We start from the raw sequence: 24,060 nt of genomic DNA, 5'->3' as shown, positions 1-24,060 counted from the left end.
TTTCCAGTAGCAGTAATGGTACTGGTGGTTCTTAGTCATGAGCTTGTTTAAGTTATGTGCTAAGCAAAGTCCATCTACTTCCTACCCTAAATATTGGGCCAAAGTATGTGGTCAAAGTATATGGTGAAAGAAAAGTGTATTAAATTATAATAATTTTATTTCTATTCATGAAATTTTACATCATAAATCTTGGTAAGCTTCAGTTGTTGCGGCGAAGTTAACAAGTCGGCGAAGGTTTTTGCGGCGCCTAATTGAAAATGTCGGCAAAGTTCTCACTTCACGGACCTTTGGAGCTGAGGTCGATATTTATATAAAAAGTAGTAGACGCTGTGCGGTTTTGCCTTCGTTGTTCCTGTTCCCGTAAGAACATGGTAATAAAATATAGCCTTTTTCGATAAATCGGCTATCTAACACTAAAAGAATTTTTCAAATCGGACCAGTAATTTCTGAGATTAGCGCGTTCAAACAAACAAACTTTTCAGCTTCATGATATTTATTAGTTTAAATAACTATGAACTTACAACAAAGATAGTCAAAAAAATATAATTATATGATCCGTACCTCTTATTCAAATTGTTTTCCAGTTTATTTGTGTTTGTGATCTTTATTACTTTAAACAATATAGGTATGTAAAAAAATAGAAAGTTTGACACAAAATGTCTTAAGAGGAATTTTTGACACAAAATGTAACTCTTTCTACCCTATCTTCGTTTTACTTTATAAATAAATTATTGACGGTCAGGAGATTTTATAATTTATATGTTTTTACGGGCAAAATAAATACATAAATGCGCAAAACACCCTTATTAGATGAGATGGTAGTAAAATTAAAAAATAATAAAATTAATTAAAAACAAGGTAAATAACAAAATATATATTTTTCTCTTCACTAAGGCCGACTGGTCATTGACCAATTAATGTACAAGTAATTGACAGGTAATTCACAAGGCCAATACAGTGATAATTTTTTATCGGCTGTCACTTTTATCGCATATATTGGCATCAATTAACGTTGAGCAATATCGCAACTAATACAAAAATGTGAATAGATAAATAAAAATAAATATTATTAATAAAAAAAAATGTTTTAATTCAGAATTAGTTTAATTAAGAATAGTGCATACTCTACCTACTCGTATATCGGTCATGTGATATAAACGATAGTATCAAAAAATATATATTAAATTATATTTGGCCTCCATACTACTTATCTAACCTGACTAAGTTAAATATAAGTTAAATAATATATAAATAACTACCCACTAGGTAAACCGAGGACAACAAGTGGGTTGCAAGAAGCAGCTGGATGCTGGCGGTTCGAGACCGTTTTGTTTGGAAGTCCATGCAAGAGGCCTATGTCCACCAGTGGACGTCCATCAGTTGTTAATGATGATGCTGATGAATATATAAATATACTTATTTAATAATAAATAAGTAATATATATACTTATAATAAAACTGTAGCATCAGGTCCAATTCTATACATCCGTCCGTGTTTTTTTTTGTTTTTCAGGTATCACGCTGAAACTACTAAATGAATTCAAATGAAACTTGGCACGGTTTAAAATTATAAATTACTTTAGAGTTAGTTAGTTTTCCAATAAACTGACTTGTATAAAATGTCTTGACACAAATTTCACGCATACTCAGCAAAAGCGAGTAAATCTTTCTTATTGTAATTAACATTTCATAATAAATAAGGAACAGCGTCCAGTCCAAGTTAAAATGAAAAAGTTTTTAGCTAAAAGATATCATGAAAGAATTTCAATTTCTAATCTGAGAGCGTGTTAAGGCGTGTTTCCATTACCCGCTAGATTGTCGGACCGTGTGGATTATTCACCACCAGTCATGGATTCGGCTGCTTTCTGAAAATGAAAGTTCACACACTCTTTGTCCATTTTTAATCCTGAAATAAACTCGCAGATACGCATATTTCTTTATTCGCGTTATCAGAAAGTAAAAAAAAAACAAAACACCTTCCAGTAAAATCTTAAATATGAAACAAATAAAATAAATCCAGAACTTTTTTCCGGGAAAGTTCTTGACATAACAGGATCCCCTGATTTTATATGATATATCATACATGGTTGCATACGTAATGGGCCTTGAGTTCGAAAAACCAATGGATGTTGTGGTCCCAGGGCTAGGCGACAACAGAAAACGCTGTATGTATGTAAACCTGAACAAGACTGGCATGTTCGTTAGTCATTACAGGAGGTCATACGTCCAGCAGTGGACATAAAGACAATAATGATGAAACGAGTCTACATCGGTTAGGAATGATGATTGGACGGGTTTTGAAGAATCACGGTTCCTCCAAAACACATAATGGAAACTCACCGTTACTAAAAATGTAAAAGCTCGTCCATATTTCATTTTGACAGTTTCATAACTTATGTTCGACGAATTTTGCAACGGGATCAAACGTTTCAAGTTATTTACTATCATATATGTTCTATACTATACAACGTTAGACGAATTATATTACAGAAAGATAGGTTATTGAAAATCTTCTAAGGTGAAGTAAAGGCCTACTCGTATATATGGCTAGAACTCACAAGATGTTTGTAACTGTCTAAGTAAATGTTGACTTTGATAACGTTGAAATAAAGTCTAAAATTAATTAACATAAAAATTTTCTAATGTCTGAATGGTGACTAGAGCATAAGTGATGTAGAATTTTGGACTTAATATCATAGTACACAATAACAATATTACTTTGACCGCATGAAACGCTTTACCGCGTCAGGTGTGTTCTTGGCTTTAGTCTAAAAGCAACTATGAAAATACAATCTCAGTGCTACCTATTATTATTTGTTGCGAGAGTCGAGATTTTTGCTTCGGGACTTTTTTGAAACTTTTCCAATTTCCACTCCTTTCACGGTTAAAGTCTCGATCTCTTTGAGACGATTTGTTCTGCATTTTATATTCAGAAAAGGTAGTCAGTTGCTGAGTAACGGCGAGGAAATACTCAGAAGAGATTGATGCCGAAAGTTTTGTACATCAAAGCTTTGTTTCTTTATCTCAATCACTGGGTTACTTTGAACATTGATGATCTCTAAGGCGCTGAAGTTTCAGAGCAGTGATAGCCCAGTGGATATGACATCTGTCTCCGATTGCTCGAATCCGGTCCGGGGCATGCACCTCCAACTTTTCAGTTGAGTGCATTTTAAGAAATTAAATATCACGTGTCTCAAACGGTGAAGGGAAAACATCGTGACGAAACTTTCATACCGGAGAATTTTCTTAATTCTCTGCGTGTGTGAAGTCTACCATTCAAACGCATTAGACCAGCGTGGGGGACTATTGGCCTAATCCCTCTCATTCCGAGAGGAGATTCGAGCTCAGCAGGAAGCTGAATATAGGTTGATAATGATGATGGTGCTGAAGATGAAAGTTTACATCAAAATTCACGTGGACAAAGGGCGTCCGGTAGTCAACAATATATTGGAAAGGAACTCTTAAAATCAGTCGTAATAAATTAAGTTGAAAACGTTATTTTTAACCAAATTCTGTATCTTTCCAGGTAAAGTTATAAAAGAAAATGGCGGCGGAAATGTCTTTCGCCAACGCTACCTCGGACAGCGGTCTCTCGGAAGCGCTAGCCAACCATGTGAAGGCTTTGGGAAGAATGTTCTATCTGCATTCGCCTAAAGAACAGTTGTATGAAAAAGTTGAGGATGTACCCAACTTCTTTAGACAGGTAAGAACTTATAATTTTTTTTTAATCTTTGAAGCTCTGTGTTTTTTGTATTTTATTTTTTGTTTTGCGATTGGCTGCAGTCACGCCTATGACGCGATTAGGGATGCGCTTGCCTAGAATTTGCTAGAATTTGCTTTTCACTCTTAAATTGAAGATACCCATATGGAAAATGTACCTACAACTTTTCAGTTGTGTGCAATTTAAGAAATTAAATATCACGCTTCTCAAAAGGTGAAGGAAAAACATCGTGAGGAAACCTGCATACCAGAGAATTTTCATGCATGCCAGCGTGGTGGACTGTTGGCAGGGCCGGACCGTCCATACGGCGAACGGAGCGGTCGCTCCAGGCGCCAAATCCTAGGGGGCGCCGAAATGGTAAAGGCAAGATCGAAAAGAAATTTATATATCTTTTCGATCGTCTATATTCAAAGCACAGATCACTATAGACTAGAAATTCAAAGCGAAGAGATGAACGTGACGTGCGCGAATTTACTTCTAATAGAGGCGTCTTTCTTTACCTATGGTGCAGGGAGTGCGTTGATTTTAACCCGGGTATATACAGGTAATAGAAGGCGCTAGGGTGATGATTGCACCCGGGCGCTACGTGAGCTAGAGTCTTTACCTGTAGTGCATGGGGTGCGTTACACCCGGTTGCCGCGATCTCAGGGGCGCCCAAGCGCCATTCGCTGTGCGGGTTCTATAGATACTAGGGGGCGCTAGGGTGATGATTGCACCCGGGCACTACGTGATCGAGAGACGGTATTGTGCCTGATTTTCAATTGGTCTGAGTATGGTCAAAATCTTCGCGTTCCATAAGTTCGTAGCCTAAGTAAACCAGGAAACTACAAAGCTATAATTTTTTAGTTAATTTATTTTTCAACTTTATTTAGAGCTCAATACACTTATTTTGTTGGCCTGGAAACATTTCTATACCAGCTATTTTTTTTCTTTAAACTCTTAGAAAATGCATAGACCACTTTCATAAAAATTTTGAACTCGATAAGTGCTTTTTCTAGCTTCGGAAATAGATAAAAGTCTGATGGAGACGAGACTAGATCATATGAATATGGTGGTAAGGTAAGAATTCTAAATTATACTGATGAATTTCTGCTATGATTGTTTCATTAAGATCGGACCGGCCTTCGGCCGGGGGTTTGTAATAGGGCTTCCGACTGTGACTATGGCTGGGCATTTTACCCAAGCGCAAGAAACGCGATCGAATTTTATTGTGCACCGGCCTTCGGCCGGGGGTTTGTAATAGGGCTTTCGACTGTGGCTATGGCTGGACATTTTACCCAAGCGCAAAAAACGCGCGGCCTTCGGCCGCGAACTTTATTCTACACCGGGCTTCGGCCGGGGATTTGTAATAGGGCTTCCGTCTGTGACTATGGCTGGGCATTTTACCCAAGCGAAAAAAACGCGCGGCCTTCGGCCGCGAACTTTATTTTGCACCAGCCTTCGGCCAGGGGTTTGAAATAGGGCTTTTGACTGGGGCATTTTACCCAAGCGCAAAAAAACGCGCGGCCTTTATTCTACACCGGCCAAAGGCCGAATAAAGTTCACGATATATACGAAGGCCCTAATTCACCTTCAGTTTTTAACATGACTTCATAAATGATTTTTTTTGCTAAACCTTTCTTCTTCAAGTTCTTCATTGCAGTGATTAAGTTTATTATTAAGATTAAGATACTCGATTTTGAGGAGAGAAACCTCCTCCTGCTACGAACTTTTCAAACGTCCCTAGTATATAATGTTAGGAGCAAACAGGAAAGGCGCCATAATTGGATCTCGCTCCATTCTAAAATTTACCTCGGTCCGGCGCTGACTGTTGGCCTAACCCCTCTCGTTCTGAGAGAAGACTCGAGCTCAGCAGTGAGCCGAAAATGGTTTGATGATGATGATATGGAATGTGGCAGGGAAAACAGAAGCTGAAAGTTTTATTCGTTACGTATCAAATTCGTATTTTACATCATGAAATAATAAATAATAGTATAGTTTCAAAATTACCGAGGGATAATTAGTTTCAACATTTTTCGTCCTTTATAGATATGCTTTATTTCCGGCCTGGATAGGTGCTTTTATATCATTATGTACTTGAACGGTAAAAGTCAAATATCCGGCAATGTATTTTTGGTCACGGAACACGGAAATCAAATACACAGCGTTCGTACGAAGCGTTTCAATTCAAATTATTAAGCGAAAACGTCGTGTAATACATTTGTGATGAGATCTTTAGTACTGGCTGTAAGACAAGAAGACGGGAACGTAATCGATTATGGAGTAAAAGCCTGCGATACCCAGACATACTTCATTCTTTGTAGTAATAAATGTTTGTCAGTATATGCTCCTACCATAGGTTATAACTTGGCAACTTCGTTCGTAACACTCCCGATGTTTCGCGGGGGGGCGTGTAGCGATGAATGACAACCCACGACTGATGCTCATCACTTCCCCGCATGCACTCACTAAAAATTACAAATGGAGAATCTTTTCTCCATTTGAAATATGTATTCCTGACTGCAAAACCTTTCATTTTATACCCATATCATAGGGATGCATTTCAAATAGCCCATCAAATTCAAATTCAAATAGATTGGACGTCCGCCATGTTGGGTTTGAGTCACGTGACTATTTTTTTCGTATTCCTGACAGCAAACACTGTCATTTGATATCCACATCATGGGGGGTGGATTTCAAACAGCCAGTCCGCCATCTTGTAATGGCGGACTGGCATCATCAGAACTCAGAGCGTGTGCAAAATTTCATTATAATCGGAGACCGGGAAGTAGGTCAAATTAAGATTCCAAGATTTTCTTACATACATAGTTAAGATAATATAAGCGTGTTTAAAAATACTTCCTTCCAAAGCCACCACAGTTGAAACTCCTTGTTGGGAACCGCATTTACCTATAGCACGAGCATGTGCTTACAATCTTTCAGTCAAACATAAAATAAAGTTTGTCTAGCATTGCAGGCTCTCATTCTACATTTATGTTAAGGGTTTTATAATGTCACGTAGGTACTAAAGTGCGTGATTACGCACCGAAAAATATTACTGATTTTGCCAATTTTGTACATCGTGTTAAATTTATGTTTTGCTAAATCGTAAAATAGTAATTAGAACAAGAATAAGAATCTGCTTATTCAGTAACTATGCAGAATTTACTAAATAAGCAGATTATTTAGATTTTGTTAAAACTATTAACAAAGGAAATTAATTTACGAGTAAGACAATCAATAATAATATATTCATTCAAATAATTTTAAACCCCATCTAATAAATAGGATCTGTAGTTTTTGAGACTGCACATATTTAAATTGTTAATAAAAGGATAATACGTTTTATTAAATACTATATAGTATTTACTATCCCAAATTTTTTATTATAATTATCTATTAAGTCATTTTTAAAAAAATAAATTAATACAAAGTTGTACCTCATTGACCGTACCAAATCAAAATATACATATGTATAAATTCATCAAAATTATATTTAGGCGATTTAAATTAATTATAATAAATGTACAATAAATTTGTATATATCGCTAACAAGATCAAGGATCTTAATTTAAATATATTAATACTAATATTTAAAAACTAAAAACAAGTTTATAATTAACAAAATTTAAAAAACAAGTTTATAATTAAAAAGTTCAAAAGGTAAACAAACCGCAACGTTAAATAATACCATATACCACAGAATACTTAATACACTATTCAAGAGTTTTAATAGCCCAATGGATATAACTTCTGCCTTCGATTCGGACGGAAGGCGTAGATTCGAATCAGATCTGTGGCCTTATTCACTATTTTGGTCTTTATTATCAACTTATTAAAGTGGACAACAAAGTGTCATCTACCTATTAAATGATATACACCGTAAGTACCGGAAGACATTTGTAATCTGTATTGTACTGGATGACATTTTGTCAATTGATTTGTTTTTTATTTTGATGGGTTGATAATAAAAACCCAAATAGGAAATAGGCCAGCAGGGCATACGTCTCCAATCTTTCAATTAGCTATGTGCATTTAAATATCACGTCTCAAACAATGAAGGAAAAACATCGCGAGGAAACCTGCATACCTGAGAATTTTCTTAATTCTCTACGTGTGTAAAGTCTGCCAATCCACATTGGGCAAGCGTGATAGACTATATTAACCTAGCGCCTCTCATTCCGAGAGGAGGTTGTCAACACTGAGGCAAATATGGGTTATAATCACAGATCAGAAAACGAGCCTAAAGCTTTACTTTTGGTTTTATTTATCTTAACCTTTCTTAAAATAAAATCAAATGAGCTAATTACTACTCTAACTACTACTTTAAGAAACAAACAAACAAGTTAGCCCTTGACTACAATCTCACTTAATGGTAAGTGACGATGCAGTCTACGATGGAAGCGGGCTAACTTGTTAGGAGGAGGATGAAAATCCACACCCCTTTCGGTTTCTACACTGCATCGTACCGGAACGCTAAATCGCTTGGCGGTACGTTTTTGCTGGTAGGGCTACTAGCCACGGCCGAAGCCTCCCACCAGCCAGACCTAGACAAATTAAGAAAATCTCAATCTGCCCAGCCGGGCATCGAACCCAGGACCTCCGTTTTGTAAATCCACCGCGCATACCACTGCGCCACGGAGGCCGTCAAAACTAAATTGGTACAAGGAGACAATATCGATCATCCAAGCGTAACTGACAATAAAAATGAAAACTAATTGCATAGTTAGGTAGTACCAAAACGTTGCAGTCTTTGACGAAATTACAAGCAAGTTAACATGTAAAACTAATAGACTACGCAACATTACAGTTAGTCTTATAAATGAAAAACTTATCTCAGAAATTGCGAATGCATTTCACAACTCAGCCATTTATGGACTTACTCGTACCTGTCGCGCCTTGGATGTCATTGACCCCATCGAGCCGATCTGCATTGCGAATGTAGTTCAATGTAGCTAGGCAGTAGTCGTATAGATTACTTTGTATAAAGTGATTTACTTGCTACGATATATAATATATATAATATTTTTTTACATAAAAATGGAACCACGTTCAAAGACGTATTTCTGTTATTTTGATATCAATACAAAATTACTAAACCGGTTTTCCTGAAAATGAAATGGGACCAATCTAGACGTAAGTATATTCTTTCAAACAAAAATATAAATTTCATACAAACTTTCAAACAAATAAAACATACGCATCGAATTGAGAACCTCCTCCTTTTTTGAAGTCTGTTGAATATTGAAAATTTTAGTGCCCTAGACAAAGACTAATGTAAAAAGTAAGTCCTCGATTTTATCTATCTAATTACTTAATAATTCTGTAGACTATGTCTGTCAATGACACATGACGTTATCAGTTGAAGACAAATCGACCAATAGCGCCGAGCCCGACACATCTATCTCTCTTTCGCTGCTTTAGGACGAAAGAGACAGGGATGTTTCCGATCCGATTGGTCGAATTGTTTTCACAAGTTTCGTGGTGCACATTTTTTGACGGCCTCCGTGACGCAGTAGTGCGCGGTGGATTCACATGACGGAGTCCCTGGGTTCGATCCCCGGCTGGGCCGATTGAGGTTTTCTTAATTGGTCCAGGTCTGCGAGGCTTTGGCCGTGGCTAGTTACCGACAAAGACGTACCGCAAAGCGATTTAGCGACGGCACGATATCATGTAGAAACCGAAAGGAGTGTGGATTTCATTCTACTCCTAACAAGTTAGCCCGCTTCCATCTTAGATTGCATCATCACATACCATCAGGTGAGATTGTAGTCCAGGGCTAACTTGTAGAAAAAAAAACATATTAAGCCTACTGATGATCCTAATGAGCCCCAACAAGCTTTACCGACATAGCTCAATGAGTCACAAAGCTGAAGTGGCAATGGGCGGGGCACATAGTTCGAAGAACCGATGGACGTTAGGGTCCCAAGGTGCTTGAATGGCGACCCCGCAGTGTTGGTAGACCCCCACCAGGTGGACTGACGACATCAAGCGAGTCGCAGGGATTCACTAAATGCGGGCGGCTCAGTATCGTGATGTTTAAAAGTCCCTACAAAAGGCCTATGTCCTATGGACGTCCATCGGCTGATATGATGATGATGAAGCTTTACTGTAAGTTTCTGAGGGTATGTCAACTTATGCATCAGCTCAATGTTCGTTGGTAAACCACCGATGTACACCACCAGTCTTCATCATCATCGGGTCTGTAAAGGAGACCTTTTTATCAAGTAGGGAACTCAAACGCTTGAACAAATCTACATTATAGCTAAGAACCAACTCGAAGACGTGAGCTTTCAACCTATAACTAGTAGCTACCTATACCTACCTATTTACCTAGCCGAACAAATAAACCTAAATACCTAAACTTACCTAGCCAGAATATTTACATATTCAACAATTTACCTAACTGTTCCTGTACCTTATACCTAAATACTATAAAATTCCACTTGGAATGCTGGCAAGAGGTGGCAAAAGGCTAATACTGGCTGTTTTCCGGGTTAGACAAGTTAGTTTAGTTCGGGTTACTTTACGACTTATAATTGCAACCAGGCAGGCTTGACTTTTCGCTTTCTAAAAGCATCTAATGTAAGCCTCCTTGAAATAAATCAATTTGAATTTTATTTTGTAGCGTGTCACCTCATTTAACTTATTTAGTATTAAAACATGTTTTTTGTTAAACCTATATGACTGCGCAGATATTATCAATCGATTTTTTTGTATGACCTTTTCAAATTGCGATTTATTTTTTTATTAAATGAAAGACATTTTGTCACTGACTTGTCATGATGACTCGGCGGTTTTTTGCGATCGATTTTTTTTGTATGACATTTTCAAATTGCGATTTTTTTTTTATTAAATAAACGACATTTCGTCAATGACTTATCATGATGACTCGGCGATTATTTGTTCCTTACAATAAAAATTTGAAAAAATCGGAACTAATTAATGGACAATATCTGTCTTGATTTAATGACAAAAACATGCAAAAAACGGACTACTCAGTGACAAAAAATACGTTTTAGATTCTAGTTTTTTGCATTAGTAAGCAAATATTGTTATATTTTGTTTGCTACCTAAAACTGAGACGCAGTCTCGTAGATTTTATCTTTAAATTATTTATCATTTTTTATAGAAGGTCATGGTATAGAAAAAGTTTATTTGTGCATATTAGAGTTTTCCTGTTAGATACTTTTTTGGTGTGACGTGAATCTAATTTGCATTTAGTGTAAACAATGTGAGTTGTATTGCGTCTAAACAATATCTGAATGACCCAGTTTTACTCAGTGTTTTTATTTAATTTTTTAGAACTTTAAAGTACGCACTTACGTTATCAACCCATATGCGGCTCACTGCTGAGCTCGAGTCTCCTCTCAGAATGAGAGGGGTTAGGCCAATAGTCCACCACGCTGGCCCAATGCGGATTGGCAGACTTCACACACGCAGAGAATTAAGAAATTCTATGGTATGCAGGTTTCCTCACGATGTTTTCCTTCACCGTTTGAGACACGTGATATTTAATTTCTTAAAATGCACACAACTGAAAAGTTGGAGGTGCATGCCCCGTACCGGATTCGAACCCACACCCTCCGGAATCGGAGGCAGAGGTCATATCCACTGGGCTATCACGACTCTCATGTACGTGTCAAAGTACGCACTTATAATATAGTAACTAACATTCGTTAACATTCGTTATCAATCTGTATTCGGCTGACTTCTGAGCTCGAGTCTCCTCTCAGATTGAGAGGGGTTCCAATAGTCTACCATTAAGTATTAAATCTGAATATAACCAACGATATAAACAAAGATGTGTTTATCGTAACAATTTCATTTTAGCCCGTTGGGAATATGCCAAATTATTTTTGAACAACACGAGTGTTTACATATCATACTATGTATAAATACTTGTAGCTCATAGAAGATTTATGTATCATTGTCATTGTCATCATTATCCATATATGAGAGGGGATATGAAGCCGTGATAGCCCAGTGGATGTGACCTCTGCCTTCGATTCCGGAGGATGTGAGTTCGAATCCGGTCCGGGGCATGCACCTCCAACTTTTCAGTTGTGTGCATTTTAAGAAATTAAATATCACGTGTCTCAAACGGTGAAGGAAATCATCGTGAGGAAACCTGCATACCAGAGAATTTTCTTAATTCTCTGCATGTGTGAAGTCTGCCAATCCGCATTGGGCCAGCGTGGTGGACTATTGGCCTAACCCCTCTCATTTTGAGAGGAGACTCGAGCTCAGCAGTGAGCTGAAGATGGGTTGATAATGATAATGGAGCTTAGACCCACCACGCTGCTCCAATGCAGGTTGGCGGGCTTAGGTTGACAATGTTCCTTCATCAACCTCTACTATCAGATTAACGTGCTCTCGCAAACACTAATAACTTCCCAACTCCGGGCTGAAAATTTAACTGTAAATTTATTAGAAGAAAGAAAAACTTAATATCTACAATACAGCCGGACTAAAGATTCGAACCCAGGACCTCATTATCTGATATCACATCAATCTCTAGATCGTACTATGTACCTATATATTCAATATTTCCTATACCTGATACTTAGTAGGTAAACTTGTCTGCGATATCACCTGGTGGTACCATTGCAATATACTGTTAGATTAATACGATTTGATCAGAAAAGTCTCATTATAATTTGCATAATAAATGGCTACATGTGGCAGTTATTTTTATGAAGCGATTTTCTGTGATTTTCTCTAGGTCAGAGAGTAAATGACTTGTTTTAAATTGACTCATTTGAATAGTTACAGAGTCTATTTTAAACTTTTTAAACATTTAAACATACTCGTATATCATACACGTAAAAATAAAGAAAGGATTCTGTTTTTATATGTGTGGATACGGACCCTTAAATCAATCAATCAAAATTTATTTATTGCGAATTCAGGTTACAGTCAGATCTTATTGAAAAAAACATCAAATTCAGCCTTACAGCTTGCAATGTCATTATAAAAAAACACCTAATATTGTAATTTTCAATAACCAATTCAAACATATTAATTATTTGTACAGTGATTAATTAATTAGTAGGTACATTGAATATTTTAGAGAATTACCCATGCAAAACAATAATTCTAATGAAGATTTAATGAAGAATTAAAAGGAGATAGTGTTACCTCCTAAAGCTACCAAGATCCAATCTCTATTTAATCTGTCATACTTACCTATTTACATGTATTTAGGAGCCGTGTTAGCCCAGTGGATATGACCTCTGCCTCTGATTCCGGGGGGTATAGGTTGCTAAACCTGCATACCAGAAAATTTTCTTAATTCTCTGCGTGTGTGAAGTCTGCCAATCCGCATTGCCACCAGCGTGGTGGACATTGGCCTAACCCCTCTCATTCTGAGAGGAGACTCGAGCTCAGCAGTGAGCCGAATATGGGTTGATAACGATCACTTACCTATTTTAGGAATCTTTAGCTTTTATAAAAACACTAGCAGTTTCCCTGGAGATAAAATATAGCCTGTGGTACTCTGCTAAGATCTTTCTATTGGTAATAATGTTTTAAATCGATCGAGTAGTTCTCAATCTCTATAGTTAAGTGTTTAAATTGACTTGACGACAAAACAAAGTATTGTTCTGATATGATATTATTACTTATGTGTCATATTACTGCGGTCGTGTGCCCACATTACACAAAACGTAACTTGATGCTTATTACAACCAATTGATACTTTACGTTGTCTAACCACATTAATCACACTTTGAAGTGACACAAATGTATAAAGCAATTGGTTTTATTTACATAAATATTGATTTGAAACATCTATAGCCGCACGTAAAACCAATTTCTGACGTGGCGACGCGTCGCCAACCTATATGATGGTATATGCAGTCTATATGCAGTAGTGTGTACGGTGTAGCGACGCGTCGCCATGCGCAATCGACTGTGCGATTCTCTCCCACTGTTCTTTTCTGCATATTACTTTTACAAAATTATGTCGATGTTTCACATCTACCAGGCGTCCCGTGACGGTTCACATTTTTTTATCTTTTTATTTTTTTATCCAACTAAGGTTTTTTATGTTGCGCTTGACTACAATATGCCTGATGGTAAGCAATGATGAGCTCTAAGATGAAACGCGCTTGCCTAGAAGATGCCTATTCAATCTTGCCTTGAAGGTGCTCAAATTGTACGTGTCAACACAGACGGCGGTCCATATTTTTGTACGAGGTAGTCACCTTCTACCTGTAGTAGGTAATCATGATGGTGAGAGGCGCGCTTTTCTAGAAAATTCCTACTATGAATACATCTCCTTATAAACAATCCCTAAATTTAATTTACCAGGACTCATAGACATCGGAAGAAAGTTTCGGACTCCACTCCAGTTAAGTTCCTCGCTCCTTGTACAAAGTTATGGAATGCCCTTCCAGCTACCTACCGTTATCCCAACCACCTACAATATAGGTACCTTTAGGTCATGCGCGTTTCATCGTAGACTGTATCATTGCCTTCCATCAGGTGTTAATGCAGTCCAGCGCTGGGATAAATCATTAAATTAAAAGACTGCAGCATAAATTAATAATGACGTTTAATACGATACATTAAGCATTTATCGATCGGTTCGAATAGTTGTTTAAGAAAATTTCAATAAAAATATTGTTATTATTAATTGATTATGAAGACGGCTAAAACTCACATGATACAACGTCGGAGTATGTCCGAATAGATTCGAACTCATACGGGGCCCATAGACATGAGCTGGTTCTTACAACTCGAGCAAGTTTTAGTCGTGTTTCATAATTAATTAGTATGAATAATACTCATGATAGTTTAAATTCTAAAAATATTGTTAATCATATTTTGAAGTATTCAAGAAACTAAAAGTAAGAAACTATCGATTTAATTCTAATAATGCAAAGATCAAAAGAAAAAAAGAGAATTTCAAATTTCTAAAATGCATTCATTAAACATTCATGCAAGATTAAACGAATTCTAAAATGCATTTATTCATGCAAATTTCTCTTTTGTCCGCAGTCGTACCCGTACTTCTTAATATTCATGATCATCGAGCACATAGTCCTGAGGTTGGAAGGCAAGAAAGGCATCCGACTCAACGATGGAATTACAAGCATATCCCATGGAATATTCCAGGAATGTGGCAGGTAAGGATCGGCGATCTTATGACCTCTTTGACATGGTATTATCTGAGAATGCTTAAAATCTAGTTAGGTATCTTCAGATAACTTTTTTTCTCACGTCTCTTTGCAGTATAATAACATCTGAATCTTTTTACGTATGCAGGAAATCCTCATACAAAAATACGAATCTCTTTTTGAGAAAATCTTACCAGTATCGGTACATTAGTATATAAGTGATACTTGAATAAACACACAAACAAACATAGAAAAAGATAACGTTTTGTAAATAATACTTACGCAATTACATTTTCATAAAAAAGTATTGAAATATTTGTATTACGATTACATTATTCATGTAGATAATAATCGTAAGTTACAAGACTTTAAAAAAAAATAATTTGTAATTCTTTCTTCTGAAGAAAGTTATAAATAAAAAATGGAAAATGGCCGCGCAGTAGAAGGAAAAGGCGAACGGAAAGAGCTTTTCCTGTCTAAGCGACGTCCAGTTACTAATGGTAACCTGGATATATTGCTTTACGAAAAATAAGGTTAACATTTTACCTTTACAAAACATTTATATTTATATTTTCTGCAATTTTATTTTTCGTTAATGAGCGAAATTAGGCTTGCGTTGCAAGTATAAAAAAAAAGCATATTACCGACCTAGCGTAGCATAAGTGCTTTACGTTCTGTGTTAGACAATCATTGATATCTATTTAAGGTTCAAATATCATAAGCATTATTATTTGTACATATTTACACAGCATTGACATTTTTTCAATGTCAGTTAAGATCTACGGTTACAATCATAAATAAGAATTAAAAAAAGAAATAGCAAACGCCATCTAATTTTCCTTAATTTGAATTTTTCAATTATCATCATCATTTATAGAGTCACCATCATACTCAGAATAAACAGACTTGACATTATACGTATACTTATTAAATGATATATATGATCTAAGAGACAGGCAGGCGATAATTATGCAAATTCTTGTCCCATATCTATTTTAAAAATTATCCAAGTACCCTTTGTTTTTAATAATCGATCAAATTCGGTATTTTTACTAAAAATATAGAAGATAGTTAAGGCCATGTCTGCGGTTTAGTCATTACGGCATCGAATAAACAGATTAACCGCCAAAAGCCCGTCGGAATTCAGAATAGCTTTCAAAGCCGAGGTAATTTGCATCGCTCAAACTTTCGCAGGCTGCTCTGGCGCGGCGCTGAGTCGTATCTCTACACCTGGATATACTGCAACTTCAGGATAGTCGACCTGCCGTGGAATAACACCATGACCTGGTACGCCGCGGCTTTGGGGGTCGACTTCTGTTACTACTGGATGCATAGAGCCTGCCATGGTGAGATTTACATTTTTTTATTTTTTTCTTGTCGACCTGTTACATCCCTAAATTCCATATTAATAACATTTAGTATTAATAACATACTATATGTTATACTATATGTTACATATATACCTAAAGATTATCTAAAGTCCAGTTTTCTTTAACAGAGGTCCACATCCTATGGGCTCAACACCAAGTCCACCACACTTCGGAAGACTTCAACATGGGTGTAGGCATCAGGCAGTCAGTTCTCCAAGGCTGGTGTGGATTTGTAAGTTCATATTTTACTTCTTATTAAGATGATGTATTTGTTGTGGTCTGCTGCGATTATTATTATTTAAACATGTGATAGGGATATGGCTAAACTTAAAATAAATCAAACTACTGCAAAGGCTTAATTAAAAAAAAAAAGTAAAAAAAATATATCCCGAAATAATTTGAATTCCACCCGAGTAAAGTCGCAGGTGGCTGCTATTAAAATGTAAAATATATAAACTTGTGCATTTAAAATATTCTTTCGTTAGTTATCAACCCATATTCGGCTCACTGCTGAGCTCTAATCAAGGATTCAAACCCACACCCTATTATATATATCATATTAAAATATTAGTAGTATCTATTAATTGATCTCCTTCCCACAGATATTCTACCTACCACTGGCGTTGGCGATACCACCGGCGCAGTTCGTGATGCACCACCAGTTCAGCTACCTCTACATGTTCTGGATCCACACGGAGGCCATCAAGAGCCTCGGGCCTCTGGAGTACATCCTCAACACTCCCAGCCACCATAGAGTCCATCATGGTGAGTAACAACTTCTCCATTCTCCATTACTGAAGGTCACTATCAGTTTTCATCATCATTTTCTCACTGAATAAGTACCCCTGTTTCGTAATCAAGATTATTTTAAATATTGGATAGAAGCAGGCGTTACTTTGCGGAAGTTCATCATGATTATATAATGATTTATTTATTTTGCTATCATCCACGAAAATTCGGCGAACCCATGCGACAACGTCACCCAGGTCCGACAAAATACTCTCTACGTACGTTTCACCCCAACGTTGAAACGTTGGGTTGACAAAATACTCTCTACGTACGTTTCACCCCAACGTTGAAACGTTGGGGTGAAACGTACGTGGAGATTTTGTCGGACCTGGGTGACGTTGTCGCATGGGTTCGCCGAATTTTCGCGGATGATAGCAAAATAAATAAATCATTATATAATCAAGATTATTTTTTTATTTTTGTCATATCTTCTTAAAGTCAGGCCGCTCAGAGATTGAGTTTCTGACACCTGTCAATATCCTTTATTTTATTAATTAATAAAATTGTTAATAGTTTTAGCTCAAAATTAATACGTTTATTGCAGTTGGCATAATTATTAAATTTTTAATGTTATTAAGGTTTTTACTCGTTATTAAGGTTAATATAGTATAGTATAGTATTTATACAGGAAGAAAATTTTTTTAGTGCGGATATTTTTATATTTTGTACATAAACAAAATTTAATGATCACGTATTTTTTCTTTTTTTTTTTAACTCAAAAATAACAAAATTATCGTTAGCTAAAGTTATTTACTTTTGAACAGAATTTTAGGGTCACCCTATTGTGCGTTTATTTTATTTTCGTTTGATACCTAAAGGACGTCACCAGATCACTTTTAAGCTGAATATATCTTGTTTAGTAATAATATGTACATTATTTTGTTATTTTAGAGACATAAATTTAAAAAAAAAATACATAAAATGTATCGAACTGTTTGTAGATTTATATTCTATTAATGATACAGAACCACGAAAAAAAATATCCGCACTAAAGACCGAATCACCCTGTATATCTCATTGACAATGACATTGACAGGTGTCAAAAACGCAATCTCTGAGCGGCTGGATTTTAATAACTACTCATTATGATAGGAGTGCAAAAATACAGTCGCGGGTTGGTCTGCTAAGTACTCGTACCATGCCGCGCAACTTCTAAGAGGCTTGGGCCCCGCATAGGCCTAAAATAGACTGAGGATTTAATCTTCTATCTACTTACAATAAAATCCATCCCTTAAGAGCAAGAAAACATGTCGAAAACAATATAATACGCGCATAATAAATCAAAGAGAAATATATTCCAACCTCGGTACCTACTTAGTTACGTTCAAAGAATAAATACAAAGAGAATAAGTAAACACCGGAGTTTAGATAAAGGGAATGAATACTAGTCTACGAATACTAAGAAAAATCTCTCGAAAGTCAAAGACATAACTCGACTTCATATTATTCTATGAAATATGTTATTATACTTGTGACTGGAAATGGAGTGGAGTGGTAGGCATTTTGCAAAAGTTTCGCTCCATGCTTATTTGAATTTTTATTGAATAACTAGGCATTTGTCCCGGTTTTTCACAGCCCACGGGCAGTACCTAACTAAGAAATTTAATATCACTTCTGTCTTAAACGGTAAAGGAAAACATCGTGAGGAAACCAGCATACCAGAGAATTTTCTCAATTCTCTGCGTGTGTGAAGTCGGCCAATCCGCATTGGGTCAGCGTGGTGGACTATTGGCCTAACCCCTTTTATTCTGAGAAGAGACTCGAGCTCAGCAGTGAGCCGAATATGGGTTATTAACGACGACGACGAGTACCTAACTCTATTTTTTTTTCTGTCGTCATAGATATAATGTACAAAGCTACATTATGTTCCTCTTCTTTCAATTCTAATTCAGAAAACAGTTCAGTTCAGTGTTCATACAGCATCGCTGGTATACTGCTTGAATCGTCAGCCTGAACTTTTTTATTTATTTTTGGCTCGGTTCGTTCCGAGTGTAATTTGAATTTTAAAAACCTGCAGCAGCCATGGGCTATATCAAGTTACAAAACGCATACTATATGTCATATAAAGTGAAAATATGTGTATAATAATGTCTCCCAATTTCAGCCAAATCGATTGATTGCATATAATAAATATTAAACTTAAACACAAACTTTTACCTTAACAATACTAGCGGAAGTCCCACGGTTTCACCCACGTAGTTTCCGTTATCCTGCTCTTTGGTAATAAAATATAGCCTACGTTTCTCGTTGACAATATATGTTTCCATTGGTGAAAGAATTTTTGAAAGCATACTATTTAGAATGTATTTGGGTAAAACTTAAATTGGTTTTTCTTACAGGCAGCAACAAATACTGCTTGGATGTCAACTACGGGGGGGTCCTCATCATCTGGGACCGTCTCTTCGGCACCTTCAGACCGGAGACAGACAAGATTGAGATCGTGTACGGTCTCATATACAACCAGCCTTCTTTCAACCCAGCTTACCTGCAGGTAAATCTTTTTTTCTGACTTGTAACCTTTTTTAAACTGTTGAACAAAAATATATTGCGATGCGAATAGTATTTTACAGACAAAATAAATAGTATTTAATCATAGTGAACATATGTAAAAAATATATCATTGGTACGCGTCGAATCGAGAAACTCCTTTTTTGAAATGAAAGGATTTTTTAAAAAGGGCTTAGCCTATTTTATAGGTTTTCAGTACCAACTATTACGTTTTTTTATTACCCCAACCAGTTGATAATAGCCAAAAATTTGTCCAATATATAATAGACAGACAGTAAAAAAACATGACAAAAATTCCCTTACACTCGAACCAAGCGAAAAGCCTTTGTCATGAAAAAATATATTAGTTCAGCAGTCGTAGATCGAACCATGTTCCAATTTTTTCCCTGACTCTGGCCATTTAACCGTATAATAATGGTGATAATATTTATTCATCATCATCATCATCATATCAGCCGATGGACGTATACTGCAGGACATAGCCCTTTTGTATTGATTTCCAAACATCACGATACTGAGCCATTTGCATCCAGCGAATCCCTGCGACTCGCTTGACGACGTCAGTCAACCTGGTGGGGGGTCGGCCAACACTGCGCTTACTAGTGCGGGGTCGCCATTCCAGCACTTTGGGACCCCAACGTCCATCCGCTCTTCGAACTATGTGCCCCGCCCATTGCCACTTCAGCTTCGCAACTCGTATAATATTTATTAAATAAGGATTTTATTCTAGATGTTCTACACCCGATACGTGATCCAGAAGTTCCGTCGCCTGGAGACCTGGAGTGACAAGCTCAAGGCGATCGTGTGGGGACCCAGCTGGGAGCCTGGCACTCCACGACTTGGTGATGAGGACATGAAGGTGGAAGTGAGTTTCATTGCTAATCAGCCTATCATCATTCTCAGCCTGTTTTAACAGCTCACTACAAGGCCAGACTAAATATGGAACTTAGACCCACCTCACTACAAAGCGAACACAGGACCTTGTGATCCAAAGCCACAAAGGCTGACTACTAGACCATCGAAGTAATAATAATCGACTTATATCTTTACTAATATTATAAAGAGGAAATATTTGATGTTAGTTTTTTTATTTGCATTGAATAGGCTCTGAAACTAATACACCGATTTGAAAATTTCTTTCACTGCTGGGAAGCTACACTATCCCAGAGTGCTATAGGCTATATTATATTCTCACGCAGGTAAAACCGCGCGTCTGTTACAAAGCAATCTGCATTGCAAATCACGTGATTAAAATTTTCCCCTTGTTATGTTTAGGACAAATCTTTATACTCATCATATAATATAGATAGTAAAATAAATGAATATTTTTTCAAATATGCTGAATGTTGCACTTTATTACATAAATTGAAATGAAATGGGAAAAATAAAACATACATACAGCCGAACGTAGAACCTCCTCCTTTTTGGAAGTCGGTTAAAAAATTATTGTTTTACCAAGTTTACATAGCTGATTGGGCTGGGACCTTCTATTAAGTACTAGACCTGTGTCAAAAGGCCCCGCTCTTCCTTAACTATAGTATTATAATAATTATAGAACAATAATTTTAAATTAAATCAAATAATACAATTATTTGATTTAATTTAATATAAATCTTACAATTCTAACATGCAAAATATGAAGTGAGGATAAGAATAAAATTAAGAGCGCGAGCGAGACTAAACTAAACTAAACTAAACTAAACTAAACCAAGTTCTATTATAATGCTTACTTTGTATGTAACACGTTCTTTGGACTCTTGGAAATACTGTAACATTTACCGTAGAATGTATGTATGTATACCTGTAATATAAGCATTGGTTTATAAGAAAAAAAAAATAACTTTTTTTTTAAATTAATAATTTTTGTTTAAAGGTGGAAAACCGTCCCAAATACGACATATTCCTGCCAGCGTGGTGCAACACATACATAGTTTTGCATTACGCTGTAGTTTTGTACGGCTTCTTCGAGCTGGCTTCCAGGTATATGGTAAGTTAATTAAACCTCCTTAATATAATTAATATTCATCGTCGAAGGGCTTACGTTCTCAGCAGGTGAATTCACTAACTTTGATGTATGTTAGTTGACATTATACGAAATTGAGATTAAAAGTAACAAATGTCATCCGGTGCCTGACTGACTGACAAAACTTCGTGGATATCATACAATAAAGGTAGTTGAAATTTGTCACTTGATTTGATGTTTATTTAAATAGGTGGTTAATAAAGACAAAATTAGTGAATAGGCCAGCTGGTGAACTAAATACTGAGATTGTTAACTCTTTGACGTCATTGGGATTTCCTTTCTTTATTTTATAATTGGAAGGTTCCTAAGTTCAAGAAGGTTTTACATATGTGAATATGATTTCCTTAGTCTGAGAAAACTTAGGATAAAGTCAGAAATGAAGAGATCCGAAGAAGAACCAAAGTCACTGACATAGCAGTGTCGCGAAGCTAAAGTAGCAATGGGTTGGGTACTTAGTTCGATGAGCCAATAGACGTTGGGTTCCTAAGGTGCTGGAATGACGAACTCAACCGAAAAGCGCAGTATTGGTCGATCACCCCACCAGGTGGACTAACGACATCAAGCTGGTCACAGGGAGCCGCTGGATGATGGCTGGTTCAGACCGTGGTGTTTGAAAGTCCATAAAAAAGGCCAAGCTGTGGACGTCCATCAGCTGATAGTGATGATGATGATATCTTAATCGTCACTTATGATCAGATTATACCGCAAAAAAATGTGTTTTAAAGTTTGTTTTTTTTCTACAGGGTATGACACCAATATCAGTGATCATCTTCGTATTCTATGTGATGGCTTCTCTGACCATTATTGGCATGTTGCTCGACAACTCGAAGTACGCCCCAATACTGGAGGTCCTGAGGTGTTCAGCGCTGGCCTTCCTCACGAGGAGTATAGCAACCAGCCCCGCTTTGACAGCTCTGCAGATGTTCTACGTAATATCCGCTATGTACTGGTGCTTGCATACATTGAAGCTGCTGGAAATCAAGAAAAAGGTTGATTAGATAAGATTTTATAAAGCCACATTTATATGGAGAGAGTTCGAAGCCAACAAACAAGTCAAGTTAAAGAATTTATTTGAACTCCAACACAAAGTTTCCTATTCCAAATTTGAAATAACTGAAACTTATTTTCCTTATCCCAATTGGCTATTAAGTTGTAATTTTAAGGTGTCTATACATTGCTTAATTTTTAAAAGTTTGCTACGGTGATGGTGAATTCTAAATATACCTAGTCTGAGAAAAATCTCACAAAATACGCAACTTTATACTTTATGTAACTTATACTATTAATATATTTAGTTTTGTTATATTCAAAATATATTATATTTTTTTTACTAAATCGTGAAAAGGTTATATTAGTAATATTAGGGATTTTAAATCTTATATTTTATTATAAAATAATATAAAAACAATAGGGTAACACTCTCGCGTAAAAAAAAGAGACATAATGTAAAGGAAACAAGTTAAACTTTCTCCATGTAAATAAGGCTTAAAAGTAAAAAGTTGTATGACCAAAGTTATTTTATGCATGAAAGCTAATGTTTTTTTTGTATTTGTTATGTGCTGATTTGAATGTATAACTAGATTTAAATTTAAACTATTGCGATAAAACATTGTACAGCGATATAATCATACCTTTGTAAAAACAATTTTCAAATTCATAAAAATACTGAGCAATGTCACAGCGCAGCGGTTGAAGCAGTGTCGATCAGGATAATGTATTTAAGTGATATCGTCACTCTCTGTCACGCTACTCCACATTTTTGTTGGCATATGTTTTTAGCCACATGTAAATTTATTACCAGTAAGTCTGCTGGCTGAAAAAAAAATCAATATTTGATACTAAAATAATTGTTTGGTATTTCTACATACTACAGTAGTGTTTGTTTTTTGAATGTTTATTGTGTTGTTTTTTTATGGTTTTATACTTTTAAAATCGAAATTTAAGATGTAATTTTCTTTTGATAATTATAAATAAGAATAGTAAGGCAAAGTCTGGTATGTGCCTTTGTAATAATTAATTAATAATTAAGCCAGTAGTAATTAATAAGTAATCATAATATTTATCGCAAGTGCCAAATGTTATGTAATTTTAAGGGGATTTTAGTGTATAATTGTTTTGCTGTTTTCCGTTTTGTAATTTTGTATTTTTATAAATATACTGCCAAAAGTGTACATAGTTGTAAACGTATCAATGAAAATAATAATAGTTATTAAGCTCAATAAGAACAATAAAATAAATGACTAGTCGATTTAATTTTAGTTTCATTTCTTCATGTTGAAAATTGAGCGTCTAACTTTTCAACATCTAGGCTATAATTTTTACAAAAACGACAACGACATACCATATTTTGCTGTCCACGTTTCAAAATAGAAAGAGATGAAGTAAAAAAGGAGCTAGGTCCGAGAAATCACTGTAGAAAACTTAATTAATATAATGCTGGAATCAAGTGAGAACTGGGACCTTATAAGAAGTTTTCTGGAAAGCATAATGAAAATAAAGGAGAAAGATGAAAAGATACTCGGAAAGTGAGAAAAGACTGCGACGTTG

General features: G+C 36.0%; 1 protein-coding gene across 1 annotated transcript in view; it reads left to right on the top strand.

The window, feature by feature from the left end:
* The window catches only part of LOC112046255 (alkylglycerol monooxygenase), a 33,416-nt gene extending 9,650 nt beyond the window's left edge, over positions 1–23,766 (top strand). The window contains exons 2-10 of the mRNA XM_024082848.2: positions 3,527–3,703; positions 14,705–14,832; positions 16,018–16,169; positions 16,322–16,425; positions 16,796–16,958; positions 19,322–19,473; positions 20,221–20,355; positions 21,364–21,477; positions 22,257–23,766. Of these exons, the coding sequence (XP_023938616.2) occupies positions 3,545–3,703; positions 14,705–14,832; positions 16,018–16,169; positions 16,322–16,425; positions 16,796–16,958; positions 19,322–19,473; positions 20,221–20,355; positions 21,364–21,477; positions 22,257–22,511 (1,362 nt within the window). The 5' untranslated portion in view covers positions 3,527–3,544 and the 3' untranslated portion in view covers positions 22,512–23,766. The remainder of the gene's footprint in view (positions 1–3,526; positions 3,704–14,704; positions 14,833–16,017; positions 16,170–16,321; positions 16,426–16,795; positions 16,959–19,321; positions 19,474–20,220; positions 20,356–21,363; positions 21,478–22,256) is intronic.
* Positions 23,767–24,060: the final 294 nt, after the last annotated feature.

The sequence above is a fragment of the Bicyclus anynana genome, chromosome 12, assembly GCF_947172395.1.
Source record: "Bicyclus anynana chromosome 12, ilBicAnyn1.1, whole genome shotgun sequence".
Lineage (NCBI taxonomy): Eukaryota > Metazoa > Arthropoda > Insecta > Lepidoptera > Nymphalidae > Bicyclus > Bicyclus anynana.
This window is presented reverse-complemented; position numbering and strand designations above follow the sequence as displayed.